This window comes from Schistocerca nitens, chromosome 4 (assembly GCF_023898315.1).
Source record: "Schistocerca nitens isolate TAMUIC-IGC-003100 chromosome 4, iqSchNite1.1, whole genome shotgun sequence".
Lineage (NCBI taxonomy): Eukaryota > Metazoa > Arthropoda > Insecta > Orthoptera > Acrididae > Schistocerca > Schistocerca nitens.
The window spans coordinates 882,708,145-882,735,762 of NC_064617.1; the positions used below are offsets into that span (position 1 = coordinate 882,708,145).

The 27,618-nt window shown below is 43.8% G+C and overlaps 1 protein-coding gene across 1 annotated transcript in view; it reads right to left on the reverse strand.

Annotated features, from left to right (window-relative positions):
- Window positions 1–16,857, reverse strand: part of LOC126253402 (late secretory pathway protein AVL9 homolog) — a 125,890-nt gene extending 109,033 nt beyond the window's left edge. The window contains exon 1 of the mRNA XM_049954702.1: window positions 16,720–16,857. Coding sequence (XP_049810659.1) covers window positions 16,720–16,809 — 90 coding nt within the window. The 5' untranslated portion in view covers window positions 16,810–16,857. The remainder of the gene's footprint in view (window positions 1–16,719) is intronic.
- Window positions 16,858–27,618: the final 10,761 nt, after the last annotated feature.

Below are 27,618 nucleotides of genomic sequence, written 5' to 3' on the forward strand. Positions count from 1 at the left end.
ATGTTCTTCCACGGATACTTTCTCTATTACAGGAAGTACACGAACTTATCGGGGAAGGGGGGGCACAGAGAACTCAGTGTATTGTATTAGCACCCATCGTTCTAATCACCAAGTCTGAGATGCTCTCTTCCACTGAAATTAAAACTGAGCAGTATGGCTCACTTCATCTGTTGGTAAGCTTGCCGTGTACTATGTCTGAAGGAAGCAAGCGCAAAAGGCCAGAAAGTTTGTTAAATCACCAGCAGTAAGGGATGGTAAATAGCTTGTGCACTCTGTGCGTACACCCAGAGGTTTCATTCAGCATGCTGAAGAGGCTGTTCCAGCAGCCACTAAGGGAACAATGTGCAAACAAATGTGGACTGTGGTGCATGCTGAAAACTATGGTGCCTTCCCTCTTGGCTCTTTGAGGCCATACTCAGATCATTCCAGTGAACGGTATACAGGTTGAGTAGAGTAGCCTCGATCAAAGAGTTTCAACGAAGTTCACAATTTGGATCAATTGTAGATCATACCTCCCAGAAACCACACTGATACAGGGACAAAAGCCCCTGCTATTTGCAAAAAAATGGCATAAATTTCGGACTACCAATGTTTCAAGCAGTTTGCAGAGCGTGTTGCAAAGGCTAATAAGTCAGTAGCTGTCAATGGATTTTCCCCCCTTCGGACGATGATACTATCTCATCACGGTGAAGGGAAAACATCTTCTAGACAAACAAGGTTGAAGATGCCAAATAGATTGAGTTTTTGCCTAACATTCAGATGTTAAATAATCTGATAATCTGATTATGAATCTAATCAGGACCTGGGTCCACACCGTGCAATGATTCAGAGCATGAAGCAGTACCCAGTCAGTTCATTGTACAATTCTGCGTGACAGGGATAAAGGATAAGCACACGCCTTCAACACTTCTTTTATGCATTCGAAAGGTAACTAGATAACAAAGGATGCTGAACGCTGTCACAAAATGTGTTGCAAAGTCTTCAGTGAGAATCGACTATTGGTAGAAGAACCACCTTGAAGGAGGGGGCCCAGAACAGTTGTTGATCTTCAGTGGCCCAGCAAACTAAGGGGCTTGGCCCACACCTGGAATGAAGGGGCACATGTTGATGAGAAAGTCAAATAGTGCTCCCAGCACTCCCTCTTACTGCATCAAATCTGATACGAGGTGAGTACAAGGTTATCAACACACAATCGACCAGGGATAATGCAAGGGTATGTCTATTAATGAACAAGGCAATAAGAAGGTAGGTGAGCTCCCTAAGAGTGGCAAGTGTGGTCACTTGTGATTCAACACCATGCTTTGCTGATCCGGAATAGCTCTTGCAAAGACTGTGGTTCACCACAGCACTGCTCGCACTGGAAGGGGTCTGGCCTGTAGCAAGGGGAATAACAGCTACAGTGGCATGGGTGATTTCATTGAAGATATCTCTCAAAATCTCATTGATGCAAGCCTGACCAAGATGTGGGCAAGGTGACAGCAGAGGAATATAACTGCCAGCTGGGGCTTCTAAGAGCCTGACATGGGAATTCGTTCATCACTGCCATAAACATCACCGTGTGGCAACCATTGTTACGAAGCCATGAGACTGAGGGAACAAATCATCAGATCAATAGCAGAAAGGCACCACGAGCTGCACAGAAATGGATGAGAGTACCGTCATTGAAGAGAGACAGATCAAAATCGGAAAGAGGATGGTTGATCCGAAGGCCGCTGCCAGATGACATGGTACTTCCCCACAGTGGGTGATGTGCACTGAAATTCTTAACTAGGAGAAAGGGAGGTAGAGCTTTCGAATTCAGGCAGCAACCTCAAGGTATGTAGAAAATGCCGTGCCTGCGGATAAATAAATGTTACAAATGATGGTCACTGGGCTCGTTTGCACTCAAACTGTTATTGCTTCCAACGTGATGCAGACAGGAATTCACTCACTGACGACATCTGTGTGAACCATTGCAGAGACACCACCAGACGCTCTCTAGGAGTCAGTACAGTTCCAACAGAATGTAAGGTAACATCGAAGAGTCGATGAATGGTCATCAGTGAAATGTGTTTCTGGGAGATCAACACAGATCACAGAACAGGAGGAAATTAGTTGTTCTGGCAGATGACAGCAATAACCATTGCAGTTTCAGTGAATTATCACATTAAGGGTGTTTTTTTTTTGTTTGTTTGGGTTTAAGGGCGCTCAACTGCTGAGGTCATTAGCGCCCAGTCACTGTTGTTAGAGCACATGGAATCTGGTAAAACTCAAGGGGATGGGGGGACACCAGAAGGACCTGACAAATATGCAGATAAAATAAGTAAAAAGGTTAAATGTCTTTGGACAAGCCAGTTAAAGTTATAAAACGCAGAATACGAGCAGCTGCTCGAGCGTCATCAGCTAAAACATCCAGTAAAGTAGATGGCAGGGACAGGACAACACGAAATTGACTAAAACGGGGACACGACAATAAAACATGGCGCACTGTTAATGCCTGACCACAAGGGCACTGCGGGGCTGGGTCACCAGAGAGCAGGTAGCGGTGGCTAAACCGGCAATGCCCAATCCGCAACCTGGTCAGAAGGACCTCCTCGCGCCGAGATGGTCGGGAGGATGTTGTCCAAGCAGTTGGGAGCGGTTTTACTGCCCGGAGCTTGTTTCCTTGGAGGGATGACCAAGCATCCCACCACAACAACACAAGCCTCTTACATATATCCCCACGAACGTCAGATGACAGGACACAATGGGAGGCTGGCCGAGGCAGGATGACTGCAGCCTTGGCTGCAGCATCCGCAGACTCATTCCCAGGCACTCCTACATGTCCGGGAACCCACAGAAAGCTGACAGAACCACCATTATCAGCGAAAGAATGGAGGGACTGCTGTATCCGTTGAATCAAGGGATGAACCGGATAGGGAGCTCCAAGGCTCTGAAGAGCACTGAGTGAGTCAGAGCAGAGTACATACGATGAATGGCGGTGGCGGCGGGCATACTGAATGGCCTGATGGAGAGCAAAAAGCTCGGCCGTAAAGCTGGAACATCGGTCGAGGAGCCGGTATTTAAAGGTGGCGGCCCCGACGACAAAGGCACAGCCGACACCATCGTCAGTTTTGGAGCCATTGGTGTAAATAAAGGTGTGACCGGCAAGTCGAGCACGAAGTTCGACAAACCGTGAGCAATACACTGCAGCCGGAGTACCCTCCTTCGGGAGTGAGCTGAGGTCGAGATAAATATGAACCGGAGCCTGGAGCCAAGGTGGTGTCGGGCTCTCACCCTCTCTGAAGGTGGTAGGGAGGGCAAAATCCAATTGTCGAAGCAGGCGACGGAAGCGGACTCCGGGGGGCAGCAGGGCAGACACATACAACCCGTACTGACGGTCGAGAGAATCGGCGAAGAAGGACTTGTAAGAGGGGTGGTCTGGCATAGACAACAGCCGGCAGGCATACCGACACAGCAGTACGTCGCGCCGGTAGGTCAATGGTAACTCGGCAGCTTCAGCATAAAGACTCTCGACAGGACTAGTGTAGAAGGCTCCGGTCGCAAGACGTATCCCCCGATGGTGGATGGAGTTGAGCCGGCGTAAGAGGGATGGCCAAGCGGACAAGTAGACGAAGCTCCCATAATCCAGCTTCGATCGGACTACGGACCGATACAAGCGAAGCAGGACAGTGCGATCCGCTCCCCAAGATGAACCGCTAAGAACTCTGAGGACATTAAGGGAACGTGTACAACGGGCCGCCAAATAAGAGATATGTGGAGACCAACACAGTTTCCTGTCCAACGTGAGCCCTAGAAACTTAATTGTGTCCACGAATGGGAGAACAATGGGACCGAGATGTAAGGATGGCGGAAGGAACGCTTTATATCGCCAAAAGTTGATACAAACCGTCTTCTCTTCAGAGAACCGGAAGCCATTTGCCACGCTCCATGAGTAGAGGCTGTCTAGACAACGCTGAAGGCAGCACTCCAGGAGGCATGTTCTCTGGGCACTGCAGTAGATCGCGAAGTCATCGACAAAGAGAGAGCCTGAGACATTAGGTGGAATGCAATCCATAATTGGATTGATCGCGATGGCAAAAAGGGCTACGTTCAAGACGGAGCCCTGAGGCACTCCGTTCTCCTGGAGGAAGACGTCGGACAATACGGAACCCACACGTACCCTAAACTTTCGATCCGTTAAAAAGGAATCAATAAAAAGGGGCAGGCGACCGCGTAGGCCCCACCTGTGCATAGTGCGGAGGATACCTCCTCTCCAACAGGTATCATAAGCCTTCTCCAAGTCGAAGAACACGGCTACCGTTTGGCACCTTCGCAAAAAGTTGTTCATGATGAATGTCGACAAGGTCACAAGGTGGTCAACAGCGGAGTGGCGGCGACGAAAGCCGCATTGGACATTAGTAAGTAGCCGTCGAGATTCAAGAATCCAGACTAACCGAGCATTAACCATGCGCTCCATCACCTTACAGACACAGCTTGCAAGAGAAATGGGGCGGTAACTAGAAGGAAGGTGTCTATCCTTCCCGGGTTTGGGTATAGGAACAACAACGGCGTCACGCCAACGCATGGGGACTTGACCTTCGGTCCAGACGCGATTGTAGGTACGAAGAAGGAAGCTTTTGCCCGCCGGAGAAAGGTGTGCCAGCATCTGAACGTGAATGGCATCTGGCCCCGGAGCAGAGGACCGGGACAGTGCAAGCGCACGTTCAAGTTCCCGCGTAGTAAAGGGGGCATTATAAGTTTCCAGATTCAGCGAGTGGAAGGAAGGTCGCCGAGCCTCTTCTGCCTCTTTCCTGGGAAGGAAGGCAGGATGGTAATGGGCGGAGCTTGAAACCTCCGCGAAAAAGCGGCCAAAGGCGTTGGAGACAGCCACAGGATCAACAAGGACCTCATTACCTGAGGTCAGGCCAGGTACCGAGGAGTGGGCCTTAACGCCCGACAGCCGGCGCAGGCTACCCCAAACGACGGAAGAGGGTGTAAAACTGTTCAAGGAGCTGGTGAAAGAGGCCCAACAAGCTTTTTTGCTGTCTTTGATGACTCTACGGCATTGCGCTCGGAGTTGTTTGTATTCAATACAATTCGCCAACGTAGGATGGCGGCGAAAGGTGCGTAAAGCACGTCGTCGAGCACGGATAGCGTCCCTACAAGCCTCGTTCCACCAGGGGACGGAAACGCGACGTGAAGAAGAAGCAGTACGAGGAATGGAACGTTCGGCAGCATTGATGATAACAGCCGTGAGGTATTCGACCTGACTGTCACAACTGGGAAAATCGTGGTCCGGAAAGGTCGCCAGGGAGGAGTAAAGTCCCCAGTTAGCTTTCAGTATGTTCCAGCTCGAAGGACGTGGGGATGGGGTGTGGTGCAGGAGACGAACGACACAGGGGAAGTGGTCGCTTGAATAGGTGTCAGAAAGGACATACCACTCGAACCGACGGGCAAGAGTGGTAGAACAGATCGAGAGGTCCAAGTGGGAGTAGGTATGAGTAGAGTCCGAGAGGAAAGTCGGGGCACCAGTATTGAGGCAGACAAGATTGAGATGGTTGAAGACATCCGCCAAGAGTGAGCCTCTTTGACAGGATGCAGGAGAGCCCCAAAGGGGATGATGGGCATTGAAGTCGCCAAACAATAAAAACGGCGGGGGAAGCTGAACGATCAGGTGCATCATGTCAGCCCGACTAACAGCAGATGACGGTGGAGTGTAGATGGTACAAACTGAAAAAGTAAAAGCAGAAAGAGTAATGCGGACAGCTATTGCTTGGAGTGGGGTGGTCAATGGGATGGGATGGTAATAGACATCGTCCCGAACGAGCAACATGACCCCACCATGAGCTGGGACACCGTCCACAGGGGTGAGGTCATACCGCTCCGAGGTATAGTGGGTAAAGGCAATACGGTCAGTCGGGCGCAACTTGGTTTCCTGGAGACCAAGGACAAGCGGACAGTGCAGGCGGAGGAGCAGTTGTAATTCCTCCCGATTAGATCGAATACCTCTTATGTTCCAATGAAACAACGCCATCGCTAGTCAAAAAGTTGGGGGAACGAGACGGGGGAAGAGCTGGTCACCTCGACGGCCACGGAGGGCCAGGTTACGAGGGAACAACGCTACAACCGACGGGAGGCAGATCCGGTTCCATCGACTCGTCGCCAGCTGCGGCCGCTGTCCCTGGTTGTGTAGGAGGGGCAGCATCGTTTGCCGACGAAAGGCCAGCTGAGCACCTGTCAGCAGAGCGTCCCAGCGAAACTGAGGACGGCCGGGAGCAGCGACTCACGGATGGAGCGTCAGACGAAACGCGCCGAGGTGGAGAGGGGGATAGAGACTTCTTCTTGGAGGCCTTCTTGGAAGGCCGAGGAGGCACAGGGATGGTGGGCTGGACCCGAAGAAGGTCCTCACGCGCGGGGTCCGTTTTGGAACGCCGGACCTCGGAAGCTGGGGTCCGGAACGTTTCCCCCGATGGACGCCTGAGAAGAGGATCGCTTCTCAGGTGGCGTGGGGGCAGGAGGAGGAGGAAGGGTGGCCCCTGGGGCAGAGGGGGTGGGGGCCACAGGGGAGGAGGATTTGGAAGGGAGGGATTTGGGAGGCGGAGGCAGAGCCGCCTGATGGGCGGAGGAGGCGGAAGGGGGACAGGATAGGGGTGAGGATACCGCGGAAGGAGTGGACACAACTGAGGCAAACGAAGTGGTCAATGGCACGGGATGGAGGCGGTCATACTTCTTCCTGGCCTCAGAATAAGAGAGCCGATCCAAAGTTTTGATTTCTTGTATCTTCTTCTCCTTCTGATATGCGGGGCAGTCTGAGGATCCAGGCGAGTGGACGCCAGGACAATTAATGCACCGAGGTGGTGGGGTTCATGTATGTTCCTCACGAAGAGGACGTCCACAATCGCCACAAAGGGGCTCAGCCTCACACCGTGACGACATGTGCCCAAAGCGCACTAAAACAGCGCATAGGAGGCGGGATGTAAGGTCGCACGTCACACCAGTAGCACATCACCTTTACCTTCTCCGGGAGAACGTCCCCCTCGAAGGCGAGGATAAAGGGCCCGGTGTCGATGCGACGGTCTTTGGGGCCGCGCTGCACTCGCCGGACGAAATGCACGCCTCGGCGCTCCAGGTTGGCCCTGAGCTCCTCATCAAATTGTAGCAGGAGGTCACGATGAAAAATAACCCCCTGCGTTCTATTTAGTGCCAGATGTGGTACAATGGATACTGGGATGTCCCCTAGGTGGTCGCACGCCTGGAGCGCCGCCGACTGTGTGGCGGAGGTGGTCTTGATAAGAACGGACCCTGAACGCATCTTGCTGAGAGCCTCGATTTCCCCGAAGATGTCTTCAATGTGCTGAACAAAGAACATGGGCTTGGAGGTGGCGAATGTCCCCCCATCGGTTCGAGAACAGACCAAATAGCGGGGGAAGTACTTCGCCCCAAGCCGGCGGGCCTGTCCCTCCTCCCATGGAGTGGCCAAGGGGGAAAGGGCAGGAGAACCAGAACTAGAAACGGTACCTTTTCTTTTGAAAGACTCGGCCGCAGAGCGACCTGATACGTGTTGACGTTTCATCTGCGAAACGTCCGCCCCGATACCACCCACTCCGACCAGGGGCTCTCCCCACGGGCGCCACCCAGCCGCAGCAAGAGCCACCTGGCAGGATGACCATTGCCGGGAGTCCTGATGCCCCAAGGAGACGGGCATCTACTCCTTGGCCGACGTGGGGAGGGTGCAGCTCAGGTATCGGCAGTACGATCCCTGTGTTGTCAGGGGGCTACAACCTAGAGGGTACATGACGACCCCACCACAACGGGCTGGCTACCGTGCTGGATTTCTGGTGCCATGGAAAGTCCATCATGATCGCTGGTGCAGATGGAGATGCACTATGGGCGTAACTTGGACAACCCATCAGGCGTTTAGGCCCAATTTGAGGAATAGTGGGTACGGTTATAACGCCGGTGCAATGCTGAGTACCAAGGTCTTAGTGCACTTAGGACCAGTGGTACACCACGTAAGGTGTCCTTCCCCAAAAGGCTCGTACTTCTGTAGAATTTTGAAAAATGGAGGTCAAACCCCAAGGGGGACCATCACATGGAAGGCCAAAACGGTTGAAACTCCTTTTAGTCGCCTCTTACGACAGGCAGGAATACCTCGGGCCTATTCTTACCCCGGACCCGCAGGGGGGACATTAAGGGTGTCCTGATTAGGTGTAAAGCAGCCAAGAAAGGTCATGCCTCATGATCACCATCTGTCACCAGATGGGGGAGGGGGAATGGAAGGACATCAAAAAACACCGGTTCAGAGTCTTATGGTGTGGAGGAGTATGGAGCCTCCGTGTTCAACTGAGTAGCCTTCTCCTGAAATTTCTTCTTTTTTTCCTTTCATTACTTTTGGCGGTCGAGAATCTTATGAGGGCTTATCCGCTATGGGCAAAAGAACTGAAGAGGAGAAGGCAGTCCTGGGAACTACAATCCGCGGCTTCCTCAGTCACTGGCTGATGTCGAGTCGATGTTCTGTAGATTTCAGGGAGATAATGTTGCTTCTCCAGACAGGTGCAGGAAGTCTGAGGTTTCACAAATAATTATGGTATCCTCTTGGGTAAAATATTCCAGGGGTAAAAGTCTCCCATTTGGATCTCCAGCTAGAGACTACTCAAAGTATAGTGTTATCACAAAAAAACCTGCTTCCTACAGGTTAGTGTGTGGAATTCTAGAGCTCTTACAAAGACAGGTTGGAGAACTTGGAAAGCAAATTAGTAAGGTGGTTGTTCGAAACAGGAGGAAATAGTGAAGTGCAGAAGCAGCAAGAACAGCATTCCCACGAGGTGAGTACAAGGTCATCAACACACAATCGACCAGGGTAATGCAAGGGTATGTCTATTAATGAACAAGGCAATAAGAAGGTAGGTGAGCTACTACCAATAGTGTAGTGAATGTGTTTTCATAGCCAAGATAGATACAAATCTATAAGACACCAACATAGTACAAACATACCTGGCAACTAGCTTCGCAGACGATGATGAGAGAGAAGAAAGTGACAAGATATAAGAAATTATTGAGTACACTAAAATAGAAAAAAATTAACTGTGATGACAACTCAACAATGAGATAAGAAAAACAGATAACATGTACCAGAAGAAAGGAATGAAAGAGCAAGCAACCTGGTTGGATTTTTCACAGAGTACAATTAACATTTCAGTTAAAAATCACATCAGTATATTGTACACACAAAGAGACTTGGAGGTGCTTCAAGGTTTCAAATAGATTATACAGTAGTAAGGTAGAGATTTAGATACCATACTCTAACCTACAAAACACCTTCAGTGAACCACAATTAAGACTAGGACTGAAGAAATTGCAAACGGATAGGAAATTAAGGAGATGGGATCTGCATAAGTTCAAATAATCTCAAGTTGTCTAAACTTTCAGAGAAAGCATGAGGCAACAACCGCTCGTCAAATATTATATTTAAAGGGTAGCCAAGTAAATATTATTCAAGATATATATTAGTGTCAGTGGCAATGAGGAATAGATGAAACAGTTAAAACTGAACACAGCTGCAGGGCTCGACAGAATTCCTATCAGATTCTACACTAAATTTGTGACCAAGTCGGCCCCTGTTTTGAACTATAATCTACCATAGAGTCCTCTAACAAGAAATTATGCCCAGAAGTTGGAAGAAAGGACAGGTTACACCTACTAAATGAAGGATAGAAAAAGTGATCTACATAACTACCATCCAATATTCTTGACATTCATTTGCTGTAGAACCTTAGAACATATTCTGAGGTCAAACATAATGAGGTATATCAAACAGAATGACCTCCTGCATGTCATCCAGCATGGATTCCAAAAACATCAATCATGTGAAAGCCATCTCTCACTTTTCTCACATGTCGTACTGAAAGCAGTCTATGAAGTCAGTCACGTAGATGCAGTATTTCTCAGTTGTAAAAAGCATTTAACCTAGTATCACACGTATGATTATTATCAAAAGTGCAGTTGTATGGAGTATCAAGCAAAATTTGTGACTGGATTGAGGATTTTATGGAAGAGAGGATGCAACAAGTTAGCTTGGGTGGAGAGTCATTGACTGATGTAGAAGTAACTTCTGGTGTGTCCAAGACAAGTGTATTGGGACCCTTGCTGTTCATGTTGCATATATATGACCTTGCAGACAATATTATTAGTAACCTCAGACTATTTACAGATGATGCAGTTGTTTATAATGAAATACTGTCTGTATTCAGTCAGACCTTGATAAGATTTGAAAGTGGTGCAAATATTAGCAACTTGATTTAAATGTTCAGACATTTAAAACTGTGCACTTCACGAAACAAGAAAGTCATATCCTCTTACTATAACTTCAATGGGTCACAATTGACATCAGTCAATTCATGTAAATGTCTTGGCGTAATAATTTGCAGGGATATGAAATGCATTGATCACATATGCTTGGTGCTGAGTAAAGCAAACAGCAGACTTCAGTTTATTGTTGGAATACTAGGGAAACGCAATAAATCTATGGAAGAGACTGCATGCAAGAGACTCATGAGATCCATCCTAGAATACTGCACAAGTGTGGGACCCGTACCAGATAGTACTAACGGGGGATACTGAACAGCTACAAAGAAGGGTGGCACAAGTACTGACAGTTTGGTTTGATGTTTGGGAGGATGTAAGAGAGATACTGAAGAAACTGAACTGGCAGACCCTTGAAGACAGATGCAAACTGCCCATGAAAACCCACTTAGTTTTTAGAGCCAACTTTTGAGTGTTGAATCTAAAAATATGTCCCATAGGGATCATGAAGACATGACTGAATTTTGATCAGAAGGGTGAGATGGTGGAGAGGGATCATCTAAAAGAAGTCTGGATTTGCTGCACAAAGAAAGAGAGAGAGAGAGAGAGAGAGAGAGAGAGAGAGAGAGAGAGAGAGAGAGAGAGAGAGAGAGCTGAAGAAATTCTATAATATGAGAAAGTGCATCACAGTGCAAGACAGGTGGGTAAATAACAGCTCTACCATGCACACAGAGTGAGAACTGATAGGTCCCAACGCAAAAATGACTATACAGGAGTGGCAGAGCACTAGAATAGATACTAGAAAGAAGACATTTCTCCACAAAGGAGACAGGAACCAGAAACCCATAAACAGTTCCAGACACCTCGCTGTGGTACACTAACAACAAAGCTTCAGTGAGTACAACTGACTGAAGAAAAAGAGACAAGACAAAGAATAGACACAAATGAGTGAACAAGACTTGGGAAATTTCTGGATACATCTGATTCAACACTGGAAAGAAAACCCAATAATTAGGACATGAAACAGGGCATAAGGAGCACTGTCAAACACTATATTGCCTATTTTGACCATGTTTTCATTCTCAGAACCATAAAGAAACTATGGCTCATCTGAAATGAAAGATAACCTAAGGTCAGTTCTGTGCTCAGACCTCTCTGGCATTCATATTTTGTCAGATTATCTGGAGGATGAACAACGGACCAGAATACGCAGAAACAGAGCAATATAATTAGTTATTAATAGGCTGAACAAACATTTTTGGGATGAAGAGTTTCAGCATATGCAACTTTGATGAAATTGTTGAAAGAATGCAACCGGAAGATAAAAGACAAAAATCCAGATGCAGTGAAGATTTGAATGACAGATTTTTGTAACTGGCCAAAAGAAGGAAAAAATATGTTCTTGGGTGCCAATCACGTCTAACAGAACTGTTAAGTCTGGTGGGATGTGATACAGTTAAGTCAGAAATAGTATAAAAATTAAAGAATAAAATGTATATCACGCAAATTGAAAGAATGAAGAAGAGATGAATGACTGACTGATTAGTTAGTTGGTTGATTTGGGGGGAGGGGACCAAACAGCGAGGTCATCAGTCCGATTGGCTTAGGGAGTGATGGGGAAGTAAATCGGCCATGCCCTTTCAAAGGGCCATGCCGGAATTTGCCTTAGCCGATTTAGGGGAATCATGGAAAACCTAAATCAGGATGGTCGGACACTGGTTTGAACTGTTGTCCTCCAGAATGCAAGTCCAGTGTGCCAAATATTAGTAGCTTGCATCTTGAAAAATTCTACAAATAGGAAAAGATTAGGGGTTAAACATGTCGTCGACACTGAGGTCATTAGGGATGGAGCATAAGCTTGGATTGTTTCGAGGACTGGGTTGGGAATATGTCCTTGCCCTTTCAAAGGAACCATCCTGTTATTTGCCTGGAGCAATGTAGGGGAATCATGGAAAACCAAATCAAATCTGAATGGTCAGACACAGATTTGAACCATCATCCTCCAGTATGCAAGTCCAGTGTGCTGATTACTGTGTCATCTTGCTCAGCTTCTACAATGAAGAACAGTGGAAAAACAGCTACGGAATGGGTACACAACACAACAAAACACAACACTAACATAGCCATTACAGCAACAGACAACAAACTGATACATTCCACTACATTAAACATTCCCTACAAGATCAAGAAACCCAACAAATAACATGTACATGTGGTGAAAAAAGACAAAGAGGGAGAAGAAATGTGAAGTAAACTACAGTCAGCTCCCAGATGTCGCCTGTTACACATCTCCACAACAGCAAGTTCCATATTTAGCTTTTCCTGTGTTTTTCTTTTAGTATATTTCTTAAATCTCATGTGTGACTTTCTATTTAACAGGTCTGATCTCTTATTTTGTAACTGTAAGTGTAAAATCATTAAGTTTGTAGCACAGTAGTTGCTTTTGAAGACAAGCGTCCATTCATTTAGTCAGCAGTTAGTCAGGCCCCCTGTTTTCGTTCGCTGACATCTTCAGAGCAGCAGTTTATGTATTTAGCTTTTCCTGTGTTTTACAAGTATCATATTTCTTAAATTTTGTGCACATTTTTCTACTTAAGAGGTTTAATCTTCTGGTCTGGTGAGTGTAAATTCAGGCAGTCCATAGTGCAGTTTTCATTTCTTTTGAATAGCCAGCTACACAGCTCATTAAGGAACCAGCAAGCATTGGTGTGACACATGAGGAGGGTAGCAAGCCGTTTATCTAGTTTTCAGTCTGCTTTTATAGTTTACTCCTCCAAATAATCTTGCTAAAAAGGATAGGATGTGTGCCTGCTGTGTGCAGCCACAGGAGAAGATGGCTGCAGTTCATGAATAGCTGAATGCACTTTTAGCTACGGTCAGCCACATTCAGGTTGCTGCCGCAGGGTGTAGCAGTGGTGGAGAATCTGGCGTATCACATGGGACACCTCAGGTGTCGCTTATTTTGCACATGGGCTCTGCTGCCGAAGCACCTCCTAGCATAACAACCAATGTGGTGGATCAGTCCTCACAGCATGGCGAGTGGTGGGTGGTAATGTGTTCACGTCACTTGAGGACAGTACACTGTGGATGCTGGCCATCTTGGCTCATCTATTCACCCTTTGAGGTAGCAGGTGGCCATTCCTTCAGAAGGGTCCAAGCAGGTATACATGGGCAGGGGTTTGCTAGCTATCGTTGAGGAGCCCCTTAGAAAGATAGAATTCAGTGCTAGAAAGAATGACAATGTGCACACACAGTATGTCTGCAATGCGGCCTCACCAAGATGTGGAGGCTGCCTTGCCTGCAACTATTGAGCATGCATGGTATAGTCTTCTGCAAGTTGTGGCTCAAGTCAGCACCAATGAGCAGAGCTCATGATTTGCAGCATTGTTGCCAGAGGTGATCAAGGTCCTTTGGTTTGGAGCCAAGACATGGGTCTCAACCAAAGGCTTCATCAACTCCATGACAGTTTTGGCTGTAGATTTCTGGACCAGTGTTATTGCGTGGAGAATTGTGGAATTCCCCTTGATAGGTCAGAGGTGCACTACACAAAGGAAGCGGCTGCTAGGGTAGAGACTGCTTGTAGAGCATACAGGGTGTGCTTCCCCCCCCCCCCCCCCCCCCCCGCGGCAGTTTGAAGTGCTCTGATGAACACTCGTCAGTCAATACGCAGACAGCAAAATCAGAATGCGCTCAGAATACAGGCACATCAATTGTCAAAATTTTATTAGTAACTTCTAGAAGTTTTTATAACATGGTTCTCAAATTTACTGCCCTCCAGAAAAGTTCAAGTTATTCTTGGGACTGAGAGCTGGCTGAAACCCAAAGTAGAATGCTCCAAGATATTTAGAGAGTCATGGAACATGTATCGGAAAGACAGATTAGACGTCATAGGAGGGAGAATGTTGCATCTGACAAATATATTCTCTCTATTGACGTTGAAATTGAGTGCGAGACATTAAAGTTTCCTGATCGCGTCTAGATGAAAACAAGTTAATTGTTGGATGTTTTTACCAACCACCTGATTCTGCTGCAACAGTTCTCGAGTTATTTAATGAAAGTCCACGCTCAGTAGAACACAAACACCCACATCATGGAACACTAGTTGGAGGCGACTAGCATTTTAGCATGAACTGGGACATCTATGGATTCACTGCAGAGATACAGGCAGTCTTGCGAAGCATTTCAAACACGTTTTCTGAAAACTGCCTTGAGTAGCTAGTTTGACAGTCCACAGCTACAAACAGGCTGGATCTTATCGATGGCGTCAGTATAGAGATGAGGATTAGTGACCATGATGTCATCATAGCGACTATGGTTATGAACATTAAAGCGTTATGGAGATGCTTTTGGGAACTCCAATGGGAATCCCTGGAGAACATTCTTTTTGTCACCAATGAGAAAATTTAGAGAACTGGCATTTGCAGCTGACTGCAGAACAATTCTATTGCCACCAACATAAATTTTGCCTAAGGACCATGAGAAATCAGAGCTCACATGGAGGGTTGTCTTTTCCTTGCTTTATTTGCAAGTGGAACAGGAAAGGAAAGACTAGTAGAGGTATAGGGTACCCTCCACGACACACCATATGATGGCTCACAGAGTATGTATCTAGATGTATATGTAGAGAGCAAATGACAAAGAAGAAGAAACAGGAGTGCAAACAAGTGTTAATAGTGCATGTAGCAATAAACATGAAATGAAGTTAATATCAATCAATTCATCTAGTAGCAGCAGCTACACAAAAAAGGTGCACAGATAGAAGAGTAGAAGCTCCTAAAGAGTCGAGTGTAACACCAAAAATAGTGAACCTTTACTTATTAGTTAAGTGAAACTAGTAAAGGGAGTAGTTACATACAGTTCTAATTGTTATGCTCAAGAACTGAAGCTGGTTCCCAAGTTCTGTCATGAGAACCCCACACTGTGTCACAGATGACTGGCACGAGACCAAAGAGATTCCCCACCGAAAATGCCTATTTTCCCTACTAATATTAAGTACTTGTATTTATATTTGAAGATGTTAATTACAAGAATATACCTATACAAAAGGTCCTATACTCCCTTGAGCATCCTGATATTTTGATAGTGAAAATATACGGACAACACATTTTGCATACACCTCTCTCTCTCTCTCTCTCTCTCTCTCTCTCTCTCTCTCTTATGCTTCATCATCCTAACTAGTTAAAAAGAAAAAAGAACAGGAGCTCAGTAGTGTAAAGGAGGAGGGGGGAGAAGGAGACAGAGCAGTTAAACATTTCAAAGGAGAAATAGCAGTGTGTTTGGTAAAAAAGGATCATGGATGCTCCTCCTCTCACAAAACTCAGCTGCAGTTTTAATCTCCATTTCTCACTAATCATTTATGTAACATTAATGAACAGTCATTTATTAATGAAATAATCTAGAAATAAGTCCTTAATTATAAGTGTGAGATTAGCACTAGCTATAATTATTTGTTAATTTACTTTAGAGAAATTGCCTGCAGTGGCTGCTTCATCTGGTAACACATAATTTGACACTTCCCACATTCCTCTTTATTGTGGGATTTTTGGAACATTTCCTGTGACTGAATGAATTATGTCCTGGAGTTCTATGGACAGGGATTGCCATGGTGATAGTTTCTGTGCCACTAAATGATTGTTTTTCATCCAATGTGGTAGCAATATCAAGTGATTCACCTTAGCTGCGGTTGGTTTTTGTCAACAAAACTTTTTTTAAATTTTTAACAGCTGATTGCTCACCACATACAAAAAAAATTTCATTAGCCTTCCTGCTGGCAGGATTGTTCCTCACTCCCTGCATGTACCTCTTAGTTGCACACCACCACTACCTTGAGCGAGCGTTAACCTCCTTCTATAGCATACAAATAATAATAATGGTTTAAGATTATATCAACGAGTAAACCATCAGACAAAAAGGACAAGGTTCGATAAAATAAGTATGGGGAACGAAATAGGTCTTGCCATTCACCACAATATGTTAAAATACATTCATAAATGTTTGTCGTTCCCCCTCAAAATTTTACCTCTTGTGCACAGATACAGAATAAAACAAGAAACGAGTGCAGGCTCTTGTCGTCAAAAACATGGATAAATGGAAGAACATACGCAGTAAGAGCGTATCGCGTGTGTTCAGTTTAAAAATGCTTGAAAAGCCAATCTGTTCTATTTGCATCTTTGTACGATGGAAACAATCCAGTTGTTATGTATATAGCTAACGAAGCGAATTACGGAAGATTTCAGTGGTGATCCAGAACGGCAGCGGATTCACAGGTCATAGAACTTGGCACTATGATCATCGAGGATTTAGTAGGCATTGTACATCACAAGCTACTTTTTTAAATATACCTGCCAGCATATTCAATTTCAATAAACGCACAACACAAACAGTACGACAACGGCGCCAATGCTTGTTTTCGATTTCACCACTCGTCGCATGACATTTAACACTTTGTAGCTGTACCTGGCATCCTTTCTTGTGATGAAATCCAACAACTATAACATGCAATATCGGTCCTGTAACTTCTTTCATATTATTTGTCTCTGTTGCCATCTACACCACTTCGTCTGACATTTCATTCCAGTGTAGAAGCCACAATTGATTACACAACTACCAACATTGAATGAAAAAAGCTAACGTAGGTTGGTATACATGAGAGTGAATTGTGTTTTGAGGTTCCAAATGCAACAAAAGTAACGCCATAAGAGTGGCGTCAACAAAATTACTTGTGGAATCATTCAGATTCCTGTACTCACTCGAGTGCCAATAAAAGCTTTTTATTTTACTGATAACTTTTCTGGGAACATTACAGTCATTACAGGTCAGTTATAATTTAATTATACAGCTATTTTATATATATATAACTATACAATTACAAATGACAGTGTTGGATACGTCATATTTATATCTGGTTGGTTGGTTGGTTTGGGGAAGGAGACCAGACAGCGAGGTCATCGGTCTCATCGGATTAGGGAAGGACGGGGAAGGAAGTCGGCCGTGCCCTTTGAAAGGAACCATCCCGGCATTTGCCTGGAGCGATTTAGGGAAATCACGGAAAACCTAAATCAGGATGGCCGGACGCAGGATTGAACCGTCGTCCTCCATTTATATCTGCTTTTTGCAGATAATGTTCTATTAAACAGTTAATTTCAAGTGTTGGCGAGGGAATCCGCATTTTTGCAAGGTTTTTCAAGTTCATTTTGTTGAAGTGCATACTTAAAACATCACAAAATTGTGTGGTTCGTCTTCCGTATGTTCGTTACATGTGAGAAAATCTATCACTCCAGTACTATACAGGTCCGCAGGGGAACGTGTGTCTTTATTCGTCTTTATTCATTGATCATGTATACAACAGAATGAGTTCATCTCCTCTACATAACATCGACAAAAATAACTGATGTCATACTTACACTTGGATGATCTTTCTTGCTCTGTGTGATATAATCGATGGTGAGGTCCCCACAGAGGACTCCCCACCTCCTTGCAGTGAGAAACGCTGACAGGAGGAGGCCAACATAGGACCCAGCCGGTTGCGTGTTCTTCATGCACTTCTGCATAATCAGCCATGCTATGACCGGCTGCAAGGCAGGAAGCGACTGTACTATTTCTCGGCAGAAGAAGCGATGCTATGGTGCCCCTTCCCCACTCCCTGCCCGTGTTTAATCCAGGTCATACCGACTGATATTGACGAAGGGATGGGGAAGATCGTCGGATATGGCCATAGCAAGACTGCTGGCCCGTTATCTTTCTCTTCTTGCATGTTGTCTTCTGTCTGAGCGCTAGTGCTGGGTGTATCTCCAGGCGGGTTTGAGATGATGCATGGAGACAGTAGGCCTGATGTGGTGTTAATTTTGTGAACTGTGTCATGACTGACACCACTTTGTTTACACATCACTCTTGGTGAATGGAACTAGGACTGTTGCTATTTTTAAAAATGTCGTGAATCCGATACAGCAATGTTTAAAATGTATCATTACCAGCTCTCAGTATATCGAACAAAAGTATCGACAGTACATGTATCGACTTATCTGCCTATAAAAATATCGGCTGCACATAGTAGATATACTACCGGTTTTAGAGCAGTATATTTAGGTGTTGATTTATTATTATATATCCTGTAAATCAACAAGCTAGCAGCCTGCCTATCCCCCTAAGAGCAACAATTGAAAGGAAAATGATGCACCTCCATACTTGGCGATAACCGTTTTGTTAACAATGGTAACTGCATGTAATGGTCTTTCTGATCATGGCGCACAGCTAGTTACAATCTATGACATAGCTCCATTCAGCAGTACTAAACAGTTCTCCAAAGTAGTGCGTTCAGTCAACGATTTAACAATTGCAAATTTCAGGGATAGCCTACAGCAGTTAGACTGGGATGAGGTGTACCGTGAACCTGCTGCCAATTTAAAATATAATTTATTTCATGACACATTTGTAAATGCATTTGAAAACTGCTTCCCCAAGAAAATAGTTAAATATACTTGTAAGAAACCATGCAACAAACCATGGCTTACTAAGGGTATAAAAATATCTTGCAACCGGAAAAGGGAAATGTATCTGACAGCAAGAAAGAGTAGTGACCCAGAAACTATCAAACATTATAAAAACTACTGTGCTATATTAAGAAAAGTTATTAAAAAATCCAGAAGTATGTGTATCATGTCTTAAATCAGCAACTCTGATAATAAAACTAAAACAATTTGGAATATTATTAAAAGAGAAACAGGTCAACCAAGGGTGCAGGAAGACAGTATTACCATCAAATTGAATGAAAACTTTACGAACAAAAAGTCAGAAGTTGAAAATACTTTTAATAATCATTTCCTAAATGTTGTGGATATAGTAGGATCCAGGAGTTCATTAGAAGATGCTAGGAAGTTAATGGAAGAAGCCATACCTATGCAATTTGATACAATTGAAATCTCACCCACTTCTCCCTTTGAAATTAGGAAAATAATAAACTTGCTTAAAAGCATAAACTCACATGGAATTGATGGCATTTCCCGGAAAATACTAAAAGCTTGTTCTCAACAGGTAAGTAAGATTCTTAGCCACCTGTGTAATAGCTCTCTGGAACAGGGCATTTTCCCTGATAGACTGAAATATGCTATTGTTATACCTTTGCATAAAAAAGGGGATAGATCTGATGTCAATAATTACTGTCCAATCTCCCTTCTAACAGCTTTATCCAAAATTTTTGAGAAAGTAATGTATTCAAGAGTAGCTTCACATATCTGTAAAAATGAAGTACTAACAAAACGTCAGTTTGGTTTCCAGAAAGGTTTTTCAACAGAAAATGCCATATATGCTTTCACCAGCCAAATTTTGAATGATCTGAATAACCGAAAACTACCCATTGGGATTTTTTGTGATCTCTCAAAGGCTTTTGACTGTGTAAATCATGAAATTCTGCTAGACAAGCTCAAGTACTGTGGCATGAGTGGGACAGTGCACAAATGGTTTAATTCGTACCTAACTGGAAGAGTGCAGAAAGTTGAAATAAGCAGTTCTCATAATACTCAAAGATCAGCACATTCCTCAAACTGGGGAACTATCAAGAATGGGGTTTCACAGGAGTTGGTCTTGGGTCCTTTGTTGTTCTTAATATATATTAATGACTTGATAGTCTATATTCATGAAGAGGCAAAGTTAGTTCTCTTTGCTGATGATACACGTATAGTAATCACACCTGACAAACAAGAATTAACTGATGAAATTGTCAATAATGTCTTTCAGAAAATTACTAAGTGGTTCCTTGTAAACGGACTCTCACTGAATTTTGATAAGACACAGTACACACAGTTCCGTACAGTAAATGGTATGACGCCATTAATAAATATAGACCTTAATCAGAAGCATATAGCTAAGGTAAAATATTCAAAATTTTTAGGTGTGTCCATTGATGAGAGATTAAATTGGAAGAAACACATTGATGATCTGCTGAAACGTTTGAGTTCAGCTACTTATGCAATAAGGGTCATTGCAAATTTTGGTGATAAACATCTTAGTAAATTAGCTTACTACGCCTATTTTCACTCATTGCTTTCATATGGCATCATATTTTGGGGTAATTCATCACTGAGGAATAAAGTATTTATTGCACAAAAGCGTGTAATCAGAATAATAGCTGGAGTCCACCCAAGATCATCCTGCAGACATTTATTTAAGGATCTAGGGATATTCACAGTAGATATTAACTTAATTATGTTGTTAAATTAATTTAATTATGTCATGTATTGGAAAATTTGACTCGTTCCACATCATTACGAAATATCATATTCATGATCCATGGAACCTAGTATTAATCTAATCTAACCTAATCTGTAAGTGGCACAATGGTGTCCAATGGGTCTGTCGTTCGGTTTCGTCACACATCGGATTTGTCCGGAACACTTCACATCGATTTCCTTGTTTTTAAACTTCTACCAACTCCAGCGACCTACCATTTGTAGTGTCTAAACTCTGAGGTGAAACTAAACTTTGCAATTTCTGTTGGTAGCTCCGAGTACCATTTACATCAGCATTTCCCCTCACATGCCTCAGCACACTGTAAAGACCAATCTTGTCATTTAGATTTTTGTTCATCATTTACAGAATTTGTTTTTGAAGAATGCTGATGTGAAGAAACAGCACACTATTTGCGTTAAAAACTAGTGCAATCGGACTTCTTCTTTCGTGCTACATACACTTGATTCATACAGTCAAAAAAAAATAAAAATTGCACATTACGAAAGCTCAAAAAGTAGGAAGACTTCTTCACATAGTGAAAGTAAAATTAAGTCCTACTACATTTTCAAAAAGAGAACTTCAAATATTAACCGAAGATTGTGAGAAAAATATATGATAAAATAAAAATATCGGCACTCGATATTGCCCTTTTGATACCGATATATTGAGGGTACGAATCTCGCCCACATGTATCGATATGTTTCTTGAAAAATATCGATGTATCGACATTTTATCAACAGCCCTGATGGGAACAGAAGGGGCACATATAATGGCTACATAAACACTGTTATAAAAGTTCACTGAACTACAGGTATTAAAGTATTAAAGTGACTTCAGAAAGAAAAAGAAAACTGTATGAGTAATGCATCACTAACTCAAGGTATTTTCCCAGACAAGTTAAAATATGTCATTGTCAGGCCTCTCTACAAAAAGGAGGACACCAAAAATGCCAATAATTATCGGCCAGCATCCTTGCTTACAGCGTTTTCAAAAATCTTAGAGAAAGTACTCAAGAGTGGTTAGACATCTCAACAGTAATGGGATACTTAGGAAATCACAGTTCGGATTTCAAAAATGCTGTTCCATTGAGACAGCAATATACATTTTCACTGTCCACATAATAGAGTGTTTAAATAGTAAAATGTCATCAACAGCAATTTTCTGTGTCTTGTCCAAAGCATTTGATTGTGTGAACCATGACATTATGTTACAGAAATTACAATTCTATGGTGTAAATGGAATAGCATATGATCAGTTTAAGTTATACCTGCAGAACAGGAAACAAAAAGTTTCTTTATAAGGGGCAAGATACTTATATAAGTCTGCCTCTTCATCTAACTGGGGTGAAATTACATTATGTGTTCCACAGGGTGGGTCCCCTTCTGTCCTTGATAAATGTGAACAACATCCCTTCTTATCTGAAACAAGAAGCTGAACTGACACTGTTTGCTGATGATAAAGCATCATTATTAACCCAGTAAAAGAAACTCCAATTGAAAATGATACAAATAAGGTATTTGGAAAAGTCATTAACTGATTTTTTGCAGATGGGCTTGCTTTAAACTTTGAAAAACATAGTACATCCAATTTTCTGCTGCAAAAAGTACAGTTCCTTCAATAAATGTAATACATAAACAGAAGTCAGTAATCAGGGCAGAGCATACTAACTTTTTGGGTGTACATATAGATGAGAATATTAAATGTAAAATTCATATTTTGGATCTTCTAATGTGACTAGGTTGAGCAACTTTTGCAATCAGAATAATTACCAATTTTGAGGATATAGAAATTATTAAGCTAACATACTTTGCATACTTTCACTCTCTGATGTCATACAGAATAATATTTTCGGTAACTCAATACTTAAACAAAAAGTATTCACTGCTCAAAAGAAGGTTGCTAGAATAATGTATGGGGTTCATAGTTGTACATCTTGTAGGCATCTTTTTCAAAGATTGGGAATTCTTACAACAGCCTCACAGTACATTTACTCACTAATGAAATTTGTTGTCAACAACATGGACCAGTTTGAAAACACAGTGACATTCATGATTATAATACCAGGAAAAAGAATGACTTACACTATCCTTTACTCAACCTATCTTTGGCACAAAAAGGGGTAAAACATGCTGCTATAAAAACTTTTTACAAATTACCAGATGAAATAAAATGTCTGACAGACAGTAGCAATAGGTTCAATAATAAATTGAAACCATATCTCCTCGACAACTCCTTCTATACCATAGATGAATTCTTGAATAGGAATAAATAACTCTATAAATATAGTATATGCATGTTGTGCCATTTAAGGGCCTGGGGTAAATAATTAATATTAAACTTTAACATGGTACTGTATATATGTATATATATATTTAAAAAATCTTGTTTCATAGGTGCAGTGCTTGTGCACTTGACATGTACCACATCACAGCGGCTACCGTAGCGTGTGATTGATCAATGGACCGTACAATCAACTAACCTGTGGTTTTGGTGAGACATGCAGTACAGTGTGCACCAACAGTCAGTATGTGCCATCCATCGACACTGAGGCAGGTACTTCGTCATTCACGCCAGGAATTTGCAGATGGTAATACTTTAACTGCCTCTGATAAGATTGTGTAGTATCCAGTTCCCTATTGAAAGAACATGCCCAAACTGTCAATGCTATACTCTCTCTGTATAGCTTGAGCTTCTTGTTTACTTCTTCATAGATCTTCATCACCGCTTGTAGTTCAGACTGCAAAGCCTGATAATCATCAAGCAGTTGTAGGTGAATGTATTACATAGGGTTTGAAGGAGTTTGTACCAGAGTTGTCCCCTACGAAACTGCATGTGAATATGCCAGCAGACTACGACTAGTAGCGGGTACTGACTCTCCAGTGCTGGTGTGCCTGATACACCCTTGTGTTAGGTTAGGGGAGAGGTGAAATCATTGGAGAATATCCATACCTAACGTTAGTTTGCAAATGTCTGCAACAACAAACTGTCATGTAAATTTCTTGTGCAAACTAAGGTCTATGTTGTGCATGACAGTTCCAAATAGCCTGATATGGGTGTTGTTTGCGGAACTTAGTTGGATGAAAGATGGCATGTGTGCCTTTTATCGCTGTTCCCCTGGAATAGTGCTCACTTCAGCACCTATACCTATAAGGAAGTATTGATTTGTTGCATTATTTAACATATAGTGTCTACCAACATCAGCTGTAGAGGAGAGAAACTAGTTTGGCCCACATGCTTGAGCAACAGGTGGCTGTGTTGTGCGTTGCGATTTGGATGGTGAGGTTTGTTTAGGTGTTTATGCAAAATGGACAAAACGTGAGTGAAACCAACACAACCACGGCCATGCCCCCATACTACAATAACGTATTGTCAGCGATGAATGTGCCAGACTTGGCTGGCTAAACATCACCACTCCAAGGGCCAGCCACTCATGACATCACCATCATGTATGAATGTAGCTGTTCGGATCGTGTCATCTCTGACTGGCTGTAGCCAGCAAGTTGTGCCAGGACTTACTGGCAGCAGTCATTGTTGCACACTGTTTCCAAGTATTGTCGGTACTGTGGGATTATGAAAAGTCTGTCAGCCAGAAATAATTTCCTTTCTCTCACATTGCATTTGTGTGAAATCATTGGTGACTGCTTCTGAAGTGATAATTTAACTAACCAGAGCGTGTTGTCTGTCATAAGAGTGAGGTTGATCTATTCATGGAGATGTCTCCACAGCTGAGATGGTGACCTGCTGCCAATCTTTCCTCATAGATTACCTGTCATGGCTATAGCTCTGGTGTCTTGGCAAGCCTGTGCAACAATGCTGCCTTTGCCGGACTCTATGAGATACCTCCAGTGCCTCTGGATACAAATGGACCAAGCCTTCCTTCTTTACGGTGCCACGACCTCCTACACACTCTCTCAGACATTTTCCGCCGTCTCGGAATCTGACGTCGGGAAAGTCTTACCCATCGCTTCAAAATGGTTCAAATGGCTCTGAGCACTATGGGACTTAACTTCGGAGGTCACCAGTCCCCTAAAACTTAGAGCTACTTAAACCTAACTAACCTAAGGACATCACACACAACCATGCCCGAGGCAGGATTCGAACCTGCGACCGTAGCGGTCGCGCTGTTCCAGACCGTAGCGCCTAGAACCTTCAGGCCACCCGGGCGGCGCCCACCGCTTCAGTCCTGGAACTTCACTCATACACACGGCGGTTCTTCGGGCAGCCACCCAAATTCTACGCACATCGCCGCGTGACGCCGACACCGCCCACACCTCGACATGAATCGCCTCATCACGCACCTCACTACGTCGAGCAGCATTTCCTGCCCATCTTGCGCACCGATGCTAACGCGACTGCTGCGTCTCCAGCGCCGTGCCACGCCCACCTCGCGATGGTACCTTACAATCGAACCACTGACGGCCATCATACAGTCCAAAAATAGCATTGTTCCGAGTGGATTCTATTGCGATGTAGTTTGCCCTCAGCGAGTGTTTGATGTCAGCCAGTGGCGTCAGTGGGGATGACGAGAAGTTCGCCACTCTTCTTAACCACCTCGGAGACAGTGCAGACCTATTAGCTACTTGCTTTTGGATGTTCCAGCTTCTCACAAATATTAAACAGCCAAGACCGCTACAACGACTAACTCACACGCCTGAAGAGCAGCTACATCTTGCGTCAACAAGACTACTTTGGGGAACAACACGTTATCTTTGCTCTGGCGCCACTTGCGATTTCTTATCGATCCCATGCTACTACCTGATCGCATGCTATGAACACTTTGGCTCCGAAAACTGCCAGAGAACATCCAGAAAGCAATGCTAGCTACACTGCTGTCGACGCTCAGTATGCTTGCACCAAAACCAATTTTGCTCGATCCCGCCCAAGCCACCACGACATTCCACACAGCCACAGACCGTCCAACGACGGCCAGACTGACCCGACAAGGGCTGTGCTCCCTGCCTCTGCCACCCCTGCGCCTTTCACGGCTCCAGCATACAATAGTCGCCTATCGCGATAGCCGAGGTTGGGGCCCCACAAGTTGGCCACTGTCCCAACTCTGTGCTTCCTCGCCCAGCACACAACAATCGTACTTCTGGTTTCACATAAGATATGTGCAGGACTCCCAGGACCACAGACAGCCCAGCACCTACAAAAACAAGAACGGCGACCTGACTTATGTGCACCAGGCTGCTCTTCATTAACAAGACGCCTCTGCACACAATGGCAAAACAGCAACGATGCAGGGTTTCAGCATTCAGATGGTGGCTGACTGTTGATACCGGGGCTGACGTGAGCACGTTACCACCTGCTCTCATGCCTGCTACACTGCCGCCATCGTCACAGTGAAGCAAAGCAAGCACTGTCTCATGTGTGAGATACAGAGGCGAGCGAGTGTGCAGGGACTTACCCAAGTTCACTGCTAGTAGCACCACATCACCTTAACACGTCTGCCCGTAGGACACAAGTATCGCACCACAATTAAATTAAATTAAATTAAAAGTCAAGATTAATGTTTAAAACTTTGTTAAAATATAGTTTAGTACAATAATGTTTCAAATATCAAGTCTTTATGTACCTAGACTTGATAGTTTCCATAAAAATGCAATTTTAAGAGAAAACTAAGCGCCACTAAATAACAAAGGTAAAAAGCCAGAATTTGGTTAAAAGGGCTCATAAATACGTGGTGCAAATTTCAAAACCAAAGAACAATAGTTATGACCGGAATCCACGTTTTTTAGGAAAAATGGAAGGCGCTAAATATTGGACTTAGAAAGGTAAAAATTTGTTTAATGCTTCAGTTAACCCTAAAAATAATAACTGAGAGTTGTTTTTGAGTAATTAAGTAAAAACGAATTTTGTAACTAAAATATACCCATTTGTAATAGATTAAGTACCTGTAATTTTAAAAGTAGACAATTTTGGCTAAAGCAGATGATAAAACCTACCAAATAAAAGAGCTATACCAAATTTGAGAGTTGTAGTGTTAATAACAGCCAATACAAGTTCTAGTAAAGGTATGGTTCACAGTTAACGATCTACTGTTCGTTCCACTATAAAAACTCTAGAAGGCAAAGTTTTTATTCAAGCGAGCTGAAATTTTTTCTGTGCTTTCAAACAACTTATCTGAATACAAGTAAAAATTAAGAGGTTTGTGAATTAACTCATAATTACGATATTAAAGTTTATGTGTCCGAGAAAGCGGCAGTCCTGAGGCTGCTGCAGTATGCAGAAGGCAGATAACAACAGCTGTTCCCTCGGCTGTCCGCTGCGGCACCTATATAAATACAGCCCGAGAGGCAGTAAAAAGGTTCACTGCAATCAGCCACTGTAAGATCGAAGTCTGATAAACATCGGATCGCGCTCTGTCTCGGATGACGTCAGAACCGGACTGTGACGAATGGCGTATTTGCGGTAAAAACGGATAGTGAACTCGTGAGGACTGTACACCGTCCTGGATCGCTTAGAATTCCCCAAAGTAAGTGTTAGTGTGCCGTCCATGTGGCAAGTGGCGACTATTATTTCCACTTTTATGGCAAGCATTAATTTCGTACATTTATTTCGAACATTCAGTTGAGCATTATTAGTCAGAGCGGAAGATAATCTGGTAGGAACGTACCGTAGAGGTCGCCTCTGAACTGCTAGTTGAGCTATTTATGACATAAAGATTTACTGTCAATTAAAGATAGTGAATTTCAAAGTGTTGTATGTGAGAGATTGTATGAACTAGAACTTTATACTTTCATTTAAAATCATAGTCCCGATCCCGCTAAGTAGAAGGAGAACACAAACGTTTCTTTCAGTGCGCTGGACCAGAATGTGGCCGTGCAGGCTGGAAACTAAGGTCAGTATGTTTCCCTTCGCTTTCTGGCTGACCATAAAATTAGTGAATAAGACGGCTTAATGAACAAACAAACAATGTCAAAGTTTAACAAAAATTATACCTGCCGCCCCACAGCTGCAACTGCATCATGTGGCCACTGTAATCGCTGATGTTGGAACTCCACACATTATGCTCGATCTCAGAACAGATAAGCAAATATCTTGGACATTCCCAGTGGCAGAGAGAGTTGACCAGTTCTGGGAGTTGATTTCCTCCAGCTCTACCAAATACTCCCGGATTTAAATCGCGTC